The sequence below is a fragment of the Maniola hyperantus genome, chromosome 9, assembly GCF_902806685.2.
Source record: "Maniola hyperantus chromosome 9, iAphHyp1.2, whole genome shotgun sequence".
Lineage (NCBI taxonomy): Eukaryota > Metazoa > Arthropoda > Insecta > Lepidoptera > Nymphalidae > Maniola > Maniola hyperantus.
The window spans coordinates 573,491-586,586 of record NC_048544.1 but is presented as its reverse complement, the minus strand read 5'-3'; the positions used below and the strand labels follow the sequence as shown (position 1 = coordinate 586,586).

At 44.0% G+C, this 13,096-nt stretch overlaps 3 protein-coding genes across 5 annotated transcripts in view; 1 reads left to right on the top strand and 2 right to left on the bottom strand.

Moving 5' to 3' along the window:
* The window catches only part of LOC117985170 (serine/arginine repetitive matrix protein 1-like), a 51,038-nt gene extending 46,195 nt beyond the window's left edge, over positions 1–4,843 (bottom strand). For 2 of the 3 annotated variants that reach the window (XM_069500837.1, XM_069500836.1), the window contains exon 1: positions 4,678–4,843. In XM_069500837.1, the coding sequence (XP_069356938.1) occupies positions 4,678–4,755 (78 nt within the window). In that variant the 5' untranslated portion in view covers positions 4,756–4,843. Of the gene's footprint in view, positions 1–4,309; positions 4,480–4,677 lie in introns of those variants that run through there. The other variant, XM_069500838.1, reaches the window with a different exon arrangement.
* Positions 7–3,707, top strand: LOC117985490 (uncharacterized). Its single transcript, XM_034972234.2, has 2 exons — positions 7–683; positions 1,504–3,707. Exons 1-2 carry the CDS (start codon positions 54–56, stop codon positions 2,506–2,508), a joined length of 1,635 nt encoding a protein of 544 aa, XP_034828125.1. The 5' UTR covers positions 7–53; the 3' UTR covers positions 2,509–3,707.
* Positions 4,844–4,956: 113 nt separating the features above from the next.
* The window catches only part of LOC138402784 (tau-tubulin kinase homolog Asator-like), a 50,443-nt gene continuing 42,303 nt past the window's right edge, over positions 4,957–13,096 (bottom strand). Inside the window, exons 7-12 of the mRNA XM_069500863.1 lie at positions 12,428–12,578; positions 12,052–12,193; positions 8,862–8,934; positions 7,194–7,323; positions 6,572–6,711; positions 4,957–5,245 (exon numbers count right to left, since the gene is read on the bottom strand). Of these exons, the coding sequence (XP_069356964.1) occupies positions 5,030–5,245; positions 6,572–6,711; positions 7,194–7,323; positions 8,862–8,934; positions 12,052–12,193; positions 12,428–12,578 (852 nt within the window). The 3' untranslated portion in view covers positions 4,957–5,029. The remainder of the gene's footprint in view (positions 5,246–6,571; positions 6,712–7,193; positions 7,324–8,861; positions 8,935–12,051; positions 12,194–12,427; positions 12,579–13,096) is intronic.

Below are 13,096 nucleotides of genomic sequence, written 5' to 3'. Positions count from 1 at the left end.
CTACGGGTGTGGGAGTGGCGGCGCTCTGCACCGTGCCCATCGCAGGCCCGATCATGGCGGCGACCGCAGTCGCCGGAGCAACCACGGGTGCTTATGGAGTGACTAGGAGTTCATACGCCTTGTACGATCGTGCTTCTCACAGCCAAAGTATCGCTTTTACGGACGCTGAAGCTAGAGGATGTTGGTTGTCAATCGTGGGATCGAGCCTGGGATTCGCTCAGGGGCGGATGATCGCGTCCATGACGCAATCTGCCCGACTCGGCGAAGTGATGAGCAAAGCCGGCCGCATCGCGTTCCTGGTGGTCCAGACCGGCACTCTGACGGTCAACGGGATAGGCATCGTGCACGGCCTCGCAGTTCTCATTGACAAAAGTGAACGAGACGAGCTTACCGCTTTAGACGTGTTCCAATTTAGCGCATCGGTGCTGTTCTTTACGAATGCAGCTATAAACTTAAAAACTGCCAGCACTATCATTAAAGAAGTGCAGCATGACGTAATCGACGGTCACAGACAGGGCCTGGAGAGCAAAGATGCAAAGAAGTTGTTCAACAAACAAACGGGAAAGCTGCGCGGCCCTGATGAAATGCATGGCAACGCAAAGGTTGTGAAGCAGCTGAATCGCATTGAAAATTCTAAGGACCTCTACGAGATGATGTCCGACAAGAACGTGGATAACCATAAGGTAAGATCTTCTTCTGCCTGTCCTAATCCCACGCTATGTGGGGTCGGCACAACATGTCTTCCACTCGCTTTTGTCATCTCTCAACGCAGTATTTAATTCTTTTTCACGCATATCCTCTTTCACGCAATCCATTCGCTTTTTCTTTGGTATTCCTCTACTCTTTTCTCCTTAAGGCCACATATGCATATTTCATAGGTAAACCAAATTTATTCGACTCATTTTTCATGTTCAATCTTCTTCTTTTTTAAATTTTAATATGCCTCTGTGTATTGGTTAGAGATTTATTTAACTGTAACAATATTTTTTTTTGTTTGATATTTCAAAGCTATCTGCAATCAGTCATTGAATGGACTTTTCAGACAGATCAGATTGTTATGAGTGCATTCAGGGTTGGGAGAAGGTCACTCCATCGAGAAACTCTTCTCATAATGCTTTCGCTGGCCTTAGTTTGCATAAGACAGTTCTTCTATTGTGGCTCTTTTCAGCCTATTAACTCTGCTGCATGTGGTAAGTGACACTGCCAGACTATTTGCATGGACTTCAAGCCTGGCCTAGTGTTACTTAGCATTAATATTTATTTCTCTAACAATTTATAGCTCTAAAAGTTTATTGTTAAAATGGTTGTGACACACAGACATACGGACGATGGACAGACAGATCGGACGAAACTGCAAGGGATCCTTGTTTTACTACGGAACCTTAAAAAACCACTTAAAAAGAGTCAGACTCGCGAACCAAGGTTTCCCTACTATGGAAGAGATGCGTATCACAATTCGTTTTAAATAATATTAATCAAAATAGTTTTGCTTTTAAATTACAGGTAAAACTAACGCCCGATGGGTTCAAAGGAATGCTAGAAGTCAACAAGAACCTTAAAATACATCCTCTCAAACTACTGGAGATACTAAAGGACCTTCCCGAATCCCAGCAAGCAATATTTGATTACACTAAAAAATTTGCCGACGGAACCCTCACCAAAGATAAGTTTCACGAGGAAATGGAAACCTATTGCAGAAGGTACCAAATCGCATTCGAGTCCATGAGAGAAGAGACCATGAAGAAACTTTGTCAGATCTATGGAAAAGAAAAAGTGAACGACATCGTCGTCGGAGGGAAGAAAATATTCGCTAATGCCACGCCACACGAAATAGACCGTTTGCGGGTCGTCCTGGAGAACACCGCCAAGAGTGACAAAACGATCATAGATATGGCGACAGAGTTCGCAAAAACGAGAGGCTGCACGAATACCAAGGACTTCCTCCTATACACCGAGTATTTTGTAGCAGACCTCAACGAAACTGTCATGTCATACGAAGCGGGTTACCAAAAAGAATTAGCGGCCTCGAAGGAGCAACTCGGAAAAGCTTTTAAACAAGCCAAGTTCGACCGAGACTACTGCATGGGGGAGAAAGGCGTGAGCAGGATCGATCTGCACAGACAGCGAGCTCTGGACCAATTCAAGAACCCCGAGGGATACGAAGACTTGAACAGGCGATACGAAACTTTAAAATCTGAAGTCGCTCCTTGGAACCGGAAATGCCAACCGGGTTTCTTCGGCGATGACGCTGCGACTTACCATTACTTGAAGCATTACAAAGATTGGAAAGCTATGGGCCCGCTCACGATCGAGCAGTATTTCAAACTTGCCGAGGAAGTCGTGGGGAACCCGACGAATCAAACCAACGCGATGCTGAGCCAGGACGGCAGCTGCGTCATGATCACGTACTTGGAGCCGCAGCGCGGAGTGCGTGCCATCAAGATCGACCTGCAGGGCGGCTCCGGGATCGCTACAGTCATGTACCAGAAAGTAAAGAAAGACAAGTAATTCTTTTTTAAAGACTATTAGCCATGTTAAATGACTAATATTCCCCTTTCCTCTCCAACTAAGCGTCAAGCTTGTGCTAGGAGTAGGTACGACAATAGTGCAACAGGCGGGTTTGAACCGTCGACCTTTCGGTTTTCAGTCCACTCCTTTACCTGTTTAGCTATTGAGGTTTAAAGAGTTTTTGAAAATCCCGACTGCGATTTGCGCTGCATCTTTTGCAGCCCGCACATTCATCACCATCATGATCAACCCATCGCCGGTTCACTACAGAGCATGGGTCTCCTCCTAGAGTGAGAAACGTTTGGCCATAGTCTACCACGCTGGCTATGTGAGGATTGGTAGACTTCACACACCTTTGAGAACATTTTGGAGAACTCTCAGGCATGCAGGTTTTCTCACGATGTTTTTCTACGATATGTGGTGCGTGCCCGGGATCGAACCCTCGACCTCCAATTAGAAGGCGGACGTCCTAACCACTAGGCTATCAAAGTACACACAAACTATAATTATGTACGGAATAAGCCGTAAGTTATTTTATTTTATTTAACTTGCATTTTTTTTAACACTTAAAATTATTATTATATTTTATTATCAATGGTTAACAAATAAACTATTAATAAACTTAAATCTAAAAAAAAAAAAACTTTTTTTTAACTATATTTACTAACTTTTTTATTTTGTTATTTTGTATTGTGTCTTATTTGAATATAATTAATATTTGTAGTGTTAAAATTATAGCCCAAGGAGGCGAATGACGAAAAAATATTCGGTATGTTTTCTTAATAAATATAATAAATAAATATCTAGTCTTTATATAAAAATTATCGTTGGTCTGTTCGTTAGCTATGCGTTCGCGAATTGTTCATCAGCTTGAGTTTAACTTTGTGCAATTGCTGGAGGCACTTGCGAGACGGTTTTTGACATAGTGCTATCAACATACAAAACTCTCGAGAAACCGACGCAGTTCTGACGGCATATGCCCTCTATGCTACTAGACACAGTGACCTGTAACCCTCTCCTTAAACATAACCTCCCTAACTTGAACTTTTTCAATGGCCTGCATTTGCTGATACTGTTGACAGGCTAATTGACTCTCTTCCGAGGATGATGGAGACTGTCAACTGTACTATGAGAATTTTGTCAAAATTTTAAAATGGCGACCTCCATTATTCTGTCAAAAATCTGAACGAGATTTTTACTCATCACACAGCTGGTGGGATGATGAATGTACAAATGTAAGTGACGTAGTAACTTCTGTACTCAACACTAGATGGCACTTACCATTATTAAATTGCATCAATAAAATATTCCACCTCCAAGAACTGGCTATTGCTTTTAAGGCTATTCCTAGCTGCTAGACTACTCCAAAGTAGAGAATAGAAGACGTGTTTTTTTAATAGATTTTTGTAAATAGTCAAAAAAGTGTACACGACTTTTCCCATTCGTAAGGGTCGGTGTCTCGTATGGCGCGTCGCTTGCAGCAGCGCTCGAGTAAAGACGCGAGCATGGTATAGTCTAGCGTGTCCACGTACTTACTCCAGTTGCTGAACGTGCTCCAAAATCTGACGCAGTTCTGACTGCAAGTGTCTTTTACGCTACTAGATACAGTAGTAGTAACTTTCGTTCTCAACTCTAGATGGCGCTGACCGTTATTAAATCGCACTAATGAAGTATTCCAGCTCCAAGAACTGACTATCGCTCTTAAGATTATTCCTAGCTGCTACACTACAAAATAGAAATTAGAACACCTGTTTTCTATTTTTAAAAAAGATTTTTTTAATCGTCATAAAAGTGTACTCACGTCTTTCTCCCAGTCGTAAGGGTCGGTGTCCCGTATGCCGCGTCGCTTGCAGCAGCGCTCGAACAGAGACGCGAGCATGGTATAGTCTGGCGTGTCCGCGTACTCCAGTTGCTGAACGTGCTCCAAAAACTGACGCAGTTCTGACTGCAAGTGTCTTTTACGCTACTAGATACAGTAGTAGTAACTTTCGTTCTCAACTCTAGATGGCGCTGACCGTTATTCAATCGCATTAATGAAGTATTCCAGCTCCAAGAACTGACTATCGCTCTTAAGACCATTCCTAGCTGCTACACTACAAAATAGAATTTAGAACACCTGTTTTCTATTTAAAAAAATTTTTTTTTTAATCGTCATAAAAGTGTACTCACATCTTTCTCCCAGTCGTAAGGGTCGGTGTCCCGTATGCCGCGTCGCTTGCAGCAGCGCTCGAGCAGAGACGCGAGCATGGTATAGTCTGGCGTGTCTGCGTACTCCAGTTGCTGAACGTGCTCCAAAAACTGACGCAGTTCTGACTGCAAGTGTCTTTTACGCTACTAGATACAGTAGTAGTAACTTTCGTTCTCAACTCTAGATGGCGCTGACCGTTATTCAATCGCATTAATGAAGTATTCCAGCTCCAAGAACTGACTATCGCTCTTAAGACCATTCCTAGCTGCTACACTACAAAATAGAATTTAGAACACCTGTTTTCTATTTAAAAAAAATTTTTTTTTTTAATCGTCATAAAAGTGTACTCACATCTTTCTCCCAGTCGTAAGGGTCGGTGTCCCGTATGCCGCGTCGCTTGCAGCAGCGCTCGAGCAGAGACGCGAGCATGGTATAGTCTGGCGTGTCCGCGTACTCCAGTTGCTGAACGTGCTCCAAGAACTGACGCAGTTCTGACGGCAAGTGCTTCAGAAGGAGACGGTGGTCGTACTTCTCTTTCATTAATCCTACCTGGAAAAAATATGTAATTAATATCCATACTAATATTGTAAATGCGAAAGTCCGTCCGTTGTGCCAGATCCTTCTTTCCACGCACGTGCAAACTGTGGAACCAACTCCCATCGGCGGTGTTCCCATTGGTTTGAACGAGATCTAGTAAGTAGTTTTTGATTTATCGTGCAAAATGTCGATAAAATACGATTGTACTACGGAACCCTCAGTGCGCGAGTCTGATTCGCACTTGGCCGGTTTTTTACCTATCTGCTTACCTAATGTAAATAACGTGTACATACCACGATTAACTTGATGTTTTTATTTGTCGATATTTCAACCCAATTGCACGGGACCAAAATCCACGACGAAAATCAAACAATGGGGCCGATTCTCTTGTACACAATCTCTAAACTAAACTAAATTAACAGGTCTAAATCTAGTGCTATCCTCTTCCGCAAGCAACATTATGAAAGGGATAGCAATAGATTTAGACGTGTCGTTTTAGTTTAGTTTAGAGATTGTGTACAATGGAATTAGCCACAATTCCCACAGGATTTAAAAAACCTAAATCAACGCGGACGAAGTCGCAGGCATCAGCTAGTAAAATATAAAACACTCCATCACATTCCTAGACACCAGTCTCTTTGGAGGCGTGGGTTCGTATCCCGCCGCTGCCACCATGTAGTGAAACAAGACTGGTTGACCCACAACTGACTTTATTTTATGAATACCTTCATCTATATATTATATAAAAAATTCAAAGTCCTGACTGCCTGATTGACTGACATATATATCAACGCACAGCCTAAACCGCTGGTCCTAAAGACATGAAATTTGGAGGGTCTATTCTTTGTAAAGAGTAGATAACCACTAAGAAAGGATTTTTCGAAATTACACCCCTAAGTGGGTTTAATGGGGGATGGAAATTTTTTTGAAAGTCCGTCATTTTTCAAGTTATTTGCATGAAAATTGGTATTTGGGTTTTCGGTCACAAATGAAGAAATACGTGTTTCAGGATCTTTGGAAAAGCCCATAAGGGTGGTAAAATAGGGGTTGAAAGTTTGTATGGGAAAGTTTTAATTATTGATGTTATTAACTTGAAATTTGGAAAGCAGGTTTTTTCTTGAGGTCAGCTAAGAAACGACTATGAGAAAATCCCCCCCTAAAGGGATGAAATGGGGGTTGGAAGGTTATATGTGTTACTCGGTGCTGTTTTGGGTGCGCGTCCTGGTGTTATGTTTGTTTCTGAAAAAAATGCCACTTGTTTCCTGTAGGCCACGCGGGCGAAGCCGCGAGCAGAAGCTAGTGTATAATATAACTATTACACTACAGTTGTCAACTTACTTGTTCCTTATCTTTGATCTTCCTCCAGGGCAGCTGTCCGTTGACGAACTCGACCAGCATGTAGAACAGTGACCACAGGTCGTCGTGTCGACCCATTTCCTTGTTTTTGTGTGCGTTGATCGACGCGTACCGGACCGTACCTGTTCACAAAAATAATCTAAATATATAAAAAGAAAAGGTGACTGACTGACTGACTGATCTAGCAACGCACAGCTTAAACTACTGAACGGATCGGGCTGAAATTTGGCATGCAGATAGCTAATACGACGTATAAATAAAGCGAAAAATCCTATTACAATGTAAAGGATTATTTAAATGATAAGCAAGCTTGGGAATGAGTTGCTTAACGACTTTGTGATAGTTCTAATAAGTTTCAATAATTTTGTAGAGTGGTGATAATAAAAAGAATACCCGGCTGAGTTTGTTGTGGGCTCTTCTCAGACCTGGGCGCGTTTGGAACCCTCGTAGCTTTAGTTTTAAGTTTGCGTTATAATTATTACCACTATATCTTACAACTCTAACACCATACCAGACCATCAATAAGAGTAATTTATTACCTATTTTGAATAAATCATTTGACTTTGACGTATAAGTGACCTATGTGTATTGAGGGTTATCTCACCTCGGAACCCGGCGGCGGCTCGCGGCGGTCGCACTTGGCCATTGCTGGTGGTGTACTGCCTCGCGAGCCCAAAGTCCAGCATGTACACCCTCCTGCAGTTGGACGGGTGTCGCCCGATACTGAAGTTGCTCTGGAAAATAATATGCCTCGTAAACGGGCTATAAACGTTAATTCACTAATGAATGACAAAAAACGTATGACAAATTATCAGTTCACCAAAAACTTTTGAAAAACTAATCAAATCACAAACGTCGTATACCGCAAACATATCATTTTACAAAAGATTATTTGACAAATATTCTATTCACAAAAAACTTTGCAAATTTGCTGAATATTAAAATATCATTTATAAATTTATTATTTCACCAAATAATTTATTTTTCAAATTCGCGATTTTACAAAATAATAGAGGATAAATTTATTATTTGATAAAATAACTAATTAACAAACAAACAAAAAGTCTGTTTTGCATACATATGCAAACCCCTATGCAACGCAGCAATAATATCATGGGGTATTATGGCTCCTTTTTTCTGGGTGGTAAAAAAAGAAATAACCCACGAAGGGGATGGCGGGGTCTACTAACCTAACCTAACCTAACCTGTAAGACTAACTAACCTAACCGTTCCGAGTCGGAGTGCCCCAAGTCGCTTCGCTCGCTCTTGATGATGGGAGCGGGGGGGAGGAAAGAGACCACCCCACTCTCTCTACTAACGGTAAGCGGTCTCTTCGGTCGGCCCGGTCGACATATAAATGATATGGTGAATTCTTAAAGTATTTATCAAACATTTAATTTTATCAAACAATTCATTTTATCAAAAAAAAAATGCGATGTTGTTTTACTAATTAACACGATTAAGAAATCAATTGTTTGTCAAATGATATTTTATGAAATAATTACCAGACAAATTGCTAAAAATAACAATTTGTCTGGTAATTTGTTTTATCAAGTGAATTATTTGTAGAAACATAAGTTTTATAACGATCATAATTTTGTCACAATTTGTTTGGGAAATGAAACTTTGTCATTTGTTTTTTGTCGATTGATCGGTCACCATAAACGTTGCATTGCAAATCAAAAACTATTAGGCGTAAAAAAAATCTGTTTTAGAATGTGGAGGCAAAGCCCTGTCATATGATACCCTACTTGGTATAGTAATCTTACTTTGAAAGTTGAAAGTCTCATCATCATCAACCGATAGACGTCCATTGCTGGGCATAGGTCTCTTGTAGGGACTTCCACACGCCACGGTCTTGCGCCGCCGCCATCCAGCGGCTCCCTGCGACTCGTCAGAAGTTTAAAATACTAATTATTTATTTGTTCATGAACACATTTTAATTTTTTTTTGTGATGTAAACACAAATTCCCGGTCTTCGGATTTTTTTCTTTACATATGCTATAAGACCTACCTACCTGCCAAGTTTCATGATTCTAGGTCAACAGATAGACAGACAAAGTAATCCTATAAGGGTTCCTTTTTAGAGTTCCGTACCATAAAAGGAAAAAAGGTGCCCTTATAGGATCACTTTGTTGTCTGTCTGTCTATCAACGTCAGTCCGTCTGTCTGTCGCGTGTGTCAAGAAAACCTATAGTTGCCCTAGAATCATGAAATTAGGAAGTGAGCACATAAAATGTCATATATCGCCAAAATATTTAGATATACTTACAGGTTTGATATCTCTATGTAAAAATCCGACCGAGTGTATTGAGTCTATCGCTTTCAATATCTGAAGACCCAACCTGCAAAAAAGAAATAAAATATTTGATGATTGATCAATGTTCAATCAAATCGAGCCTCAATAGCTCAACCGGTATAGGAGTGGACTGAAAACCGAAAGGTCGACGGTTCAAATCCCGCCCGTTGAACTATTGTCGTACCTACTCCTAGCACAAGCCTGACGCTTAATTGGAGAGGAAAGGGGAATATAAGTCATTTAATATGGCTAATATTCTTTAAAAAAAAAAAGTACACTTAATCCAAGCAATGGGGCAATCGTGATGTGGCGGTTACCACAATAGAAACTAGATGGCGCTGTTCAATCGATGACGTAGTCCCGAACAAATGTACCGCCGATAGTAATCGCACTAACGGAGTTTTCTGCAATCTGGACTATATATAGAAGTTTCAAGACATAACCATCGGCCCAGCTGGCGCTACCGAGCACAACCAACCGCTCGGTGGGAGATCTCCCCTTTGGTACGGTCGAGCCTGCACACCGCTCCCGTACAGTGACAATCTCTAAACTAAACTAAATTAACAGGTCTCTAAATTTAGTGCTATCCTTTTCCGCAAGCAACAGTACGAAAGGGATAGCAATAGATTTAGACGTGCCAGTTAAGTTTAGAGATCGTGTACAACGGAATTAGTCACACTCAACAATTTTAAACGTTGAAAGTTGATTTTTGGTCCAATCCCCCGACAACGTTGAAATTGAGGCCATAGACTTTTGGGGTAATCTAAATAAATAAAAGGATAGTGTGACTGACAATTTCAATTTCAATTTCAATTTTCATTTATTGCATTTCCATAAACTACATCATATTTAGTATGTACAAAGTATTGAGACTGTATTTAAGACTGATCTATCAACGCACAGCTCAAACTACTGGACGGATCGGGCTGAAATTTGGCATGCAGATAGCTATTATGACGTAGGCATACGCTAAGAAAGTATTTTTGAAAATTCAACTCCTAAGGGGGTGAAATGGGGGTTTGAAATTTGTGTAGTCCACACGGACTAAGTCGCGAGCATAAGCTAGTTAATTTCATAATAGCTTATGCCTGCCACTGTATCCACATAGATTACACAATGTGCATTTTTGTATGACATATAAAAATGGAAACGGCTTATCTATGCAAGGCTGAGATTTGCCAAAACGTTCTACAGTTAAGTAGTGAAGGAACGACCGGAGAAAGAGAGAGGTATTATCGTCAATGATGATGATGACGACAAAGAAAAGAAAGAAAGAAAGAAAAAACGTTTATTTTTAAAAGCTGTACCACACATTACCAGTTAGACCTAGTTAGGTTATCCCGGCGCCTCTAATACTTGAGTAGTAAAGTCAAAAGACCTCAAGTAGAAGAAGCGCCGGAATAAACCATGTCATGTGTGGCACAACCCGAAAAAAAAGGTCCCTACTCAGCATAAATGCCACATGTCTTGCACAAGTACAAAAACATACAGCGCTGGTTTTCAGTAGGAACCCTGATTCGGGTGGCGCCACGGAATTATTTCAATTGTACTTATCTAATCTATCTATTCTATATGTTAATAATATATACAAATTCACACATATTATACTTACTTATATATATAATTGGACACATCTATGTACATGCATAAGGTATACCCATTATGTAGCCTAAATCATGTTACAAAAAGCCTAAATAATGCTACGATGATCATCAGGTACATCACCTGAGCGTGGTGGACAGGGAGAAGGCGCCGCGGGGCTGCGCGCGCCGCAGCTCGGCCAGGTTGCGGCCCTGTAGCTGCATCACCACGTAGTTGAACCGCGCGTTGCGCCCGCACCCGATGAAGCGACACACGTGCTCTTTGCCTATCGTGATGATGATGATGATGATCAGGTACATCACCTGAGCGTGGTGGACAGGGAGAAGGCGCCGCGGGGCTGCGCGCGCCGCAGCTCGGCCAGGTTGCGGCCCTGTAGCTGCATCACCACGTAGTTGAACCGCGCGTTGCGCCCGCACCCGATGAAGCGACACACGTGCTCTTTGCCTATCGTGATGATGATGATGATGATCAGGTACATCACCTGAGCGTGGTGGACAGGGAGAAGGCGCCGCGGGGCTGCGCGCGCCGCAGCTCGGCCAGGTTGCGGCCCTGTAGCTGCATCACCACGTAGTTGAACCGCGCGTTGCGCCCGCACCCGATGAAGCGACACACGTGCTCTTTGCCTATCGTGATGATGATGATGATGATCAGGTACATCACCTGAGCGTGGTGGACAGGGAGAAGGCGCCGCGGGGCTGCGCGCGCCGCAGCTCGGCCAGGTTGCGGCCCTGTAGCTGCATCACCACGTAGTTGAACCGCGCGTTGCGCCCGCACCCGATGAAGCGACACACGTGCTCTTTGCCTATCGTGATGATGATGATGATGATCAGGTACATCACCTGAGCGTGGTGGACAGGGAGAAGGCGCCGCGGGGCTGCGCGCGCCGCAGCTCGGCCAGGTTGCGGCCCTGTAGCTGCATCACCACGTAGTTGAACCGCGCGTTGCGCCCGCACCCGATGAAGCGACACACGTGCTCTTTGCCTATCGTGATGATGATGATGATGATCAGGTACATCACCTGAGCGTGGTGGACAGGGAGAAGGCGCCGCGGGGCTGCGCGCGCCGCAGCTCGGCCAGGTTGCGGCCCTGTAGCTGCATCACCACGTAGTTGAACCGCGCGTTGCGCCCGCACCCGATGAAGCGACACACGTGCTCTTTGCCTATCGTGATGATGATGATGATGATCAGGTACATCACCTGAGCGTGGTGGACAGGGAGAAGGCGCCGCGGGGCTGCGCGCGCCGCAGCTCGGCCAGGTTGCGGCCCTGTAGCTGCATCACCACGTAGTTGAACCGCGCGTTGCGCCCGCACCCGATGAAGCGACACACGTGCTCTTTGCCTATCGTGATGATGATGATGATGATGATGATCAGGTACATCACCTGAGCGTGGTGGACAGGGAGAAGGCGCCGCGGGGCTGCGCGCGCCGCAGCTCGGCCAGGTTGCGGCCCTGTAGCTGCATCACCACGTAGTTGAACCGCGCGTTGCGCCCGCACCCGATGAAGCGACACACGTGCTCTTTGCCTATCGTGATGATGATGATGATGATCAGGTACATCACCTGAGCGTGGTGGACAGGGAGAAGGCGCCGCGGGGCTGCGCGCGCCGCAGCTCGGCCAGGTTGCGGCCCTGTAGCTGCATCACCACGTAGTTGAACCGCGCGTTGCGCCCGCACCCGATGAAGCGACACACGTGCTCTTTGCCTATAAATAACAAAAAAGTGCGTTGTTTACTCATCCTTGGACGCATCGGACGTGCGAAACGATTCGGTGCGAATCGTTTCGCACGTCCGTAATGCCCCGTCTGGACAAGGTAACACTAAATACATTTTCATTGCCGAAATGCTCTAAGTAGTAGTAATATCGTGGATTTTCTATCCCCGCACACCCTTCAGAAACCCCTTCATCTCCCTCAACGCACTGGGAAGGAGATTCTACCTTGCAGCTTCTTGAGCACGGCGACCTCCATCTTGAGCACCTGCTTGGGCTGGCGCGCGGACTCCACCTTCAGCGCGACCTGCTCCTGCGTCACCAGGTCCAGACCCTCGTAGATCTCCCCGAACCCACCACCGCCTATCTTCTTCACCACCTGTAATACAATTTTTTTGTTTTATTTTTTTGTACCAAAAATTAGTAGTAATAGAAAAACGATAAGCAGTGGGGCGAACTACCACCTCCCATGGTACCTCCAACCTCTCGGTTATATGGGCCGAATCGCGGGTAGACCCCCGGTATTAGCTCTAGGCGTTTCCCAGGGGCGCATTATGTCTTTCCCCCCTTTTAGGGCAGGTGGACAAAAACGCAGATCCCCGCGTGCCATGCGGTCCGAATCCTTTCTCTATCTCAAGCCCCCACTGCCCCCCTAGCATGGACAGGAGACAAAAATTTTATCCCCCAATTATATCCACTGACGAGGGATAAAATTTACTTGTCCACCTCTCAAAGCACGGCAACAGGGGAGAGGAGAAGTTTATCCCTAAATCGGGGACAATTTTATCCTCGACATTAGACGTGGGTTTAAGTTTATTCTCATAGAACTTAAAAAATCAAAACATGTCTTGCGGTACCTGTTGGGTTTAGGTTATGTTTGGGTTGTGTTTGGGTTAT

Excerpts from the sequence above, each read along its gene's own strand:
- LOC117985490 (XM_034972234.2), top strand. The coding sequence starts at position 54 with ATGGCGGCGACCGCAGTCGCCGGAGCAACCACGGGTGCTTATGGAGTG. Across the intron at positions 684-1,503 it reads AGAACGTGGATAACCATAAG|GTAAAACTAACGCCCGATGG; the intron begins GTAAGATCTTCT and ends TTTAAATTACAG.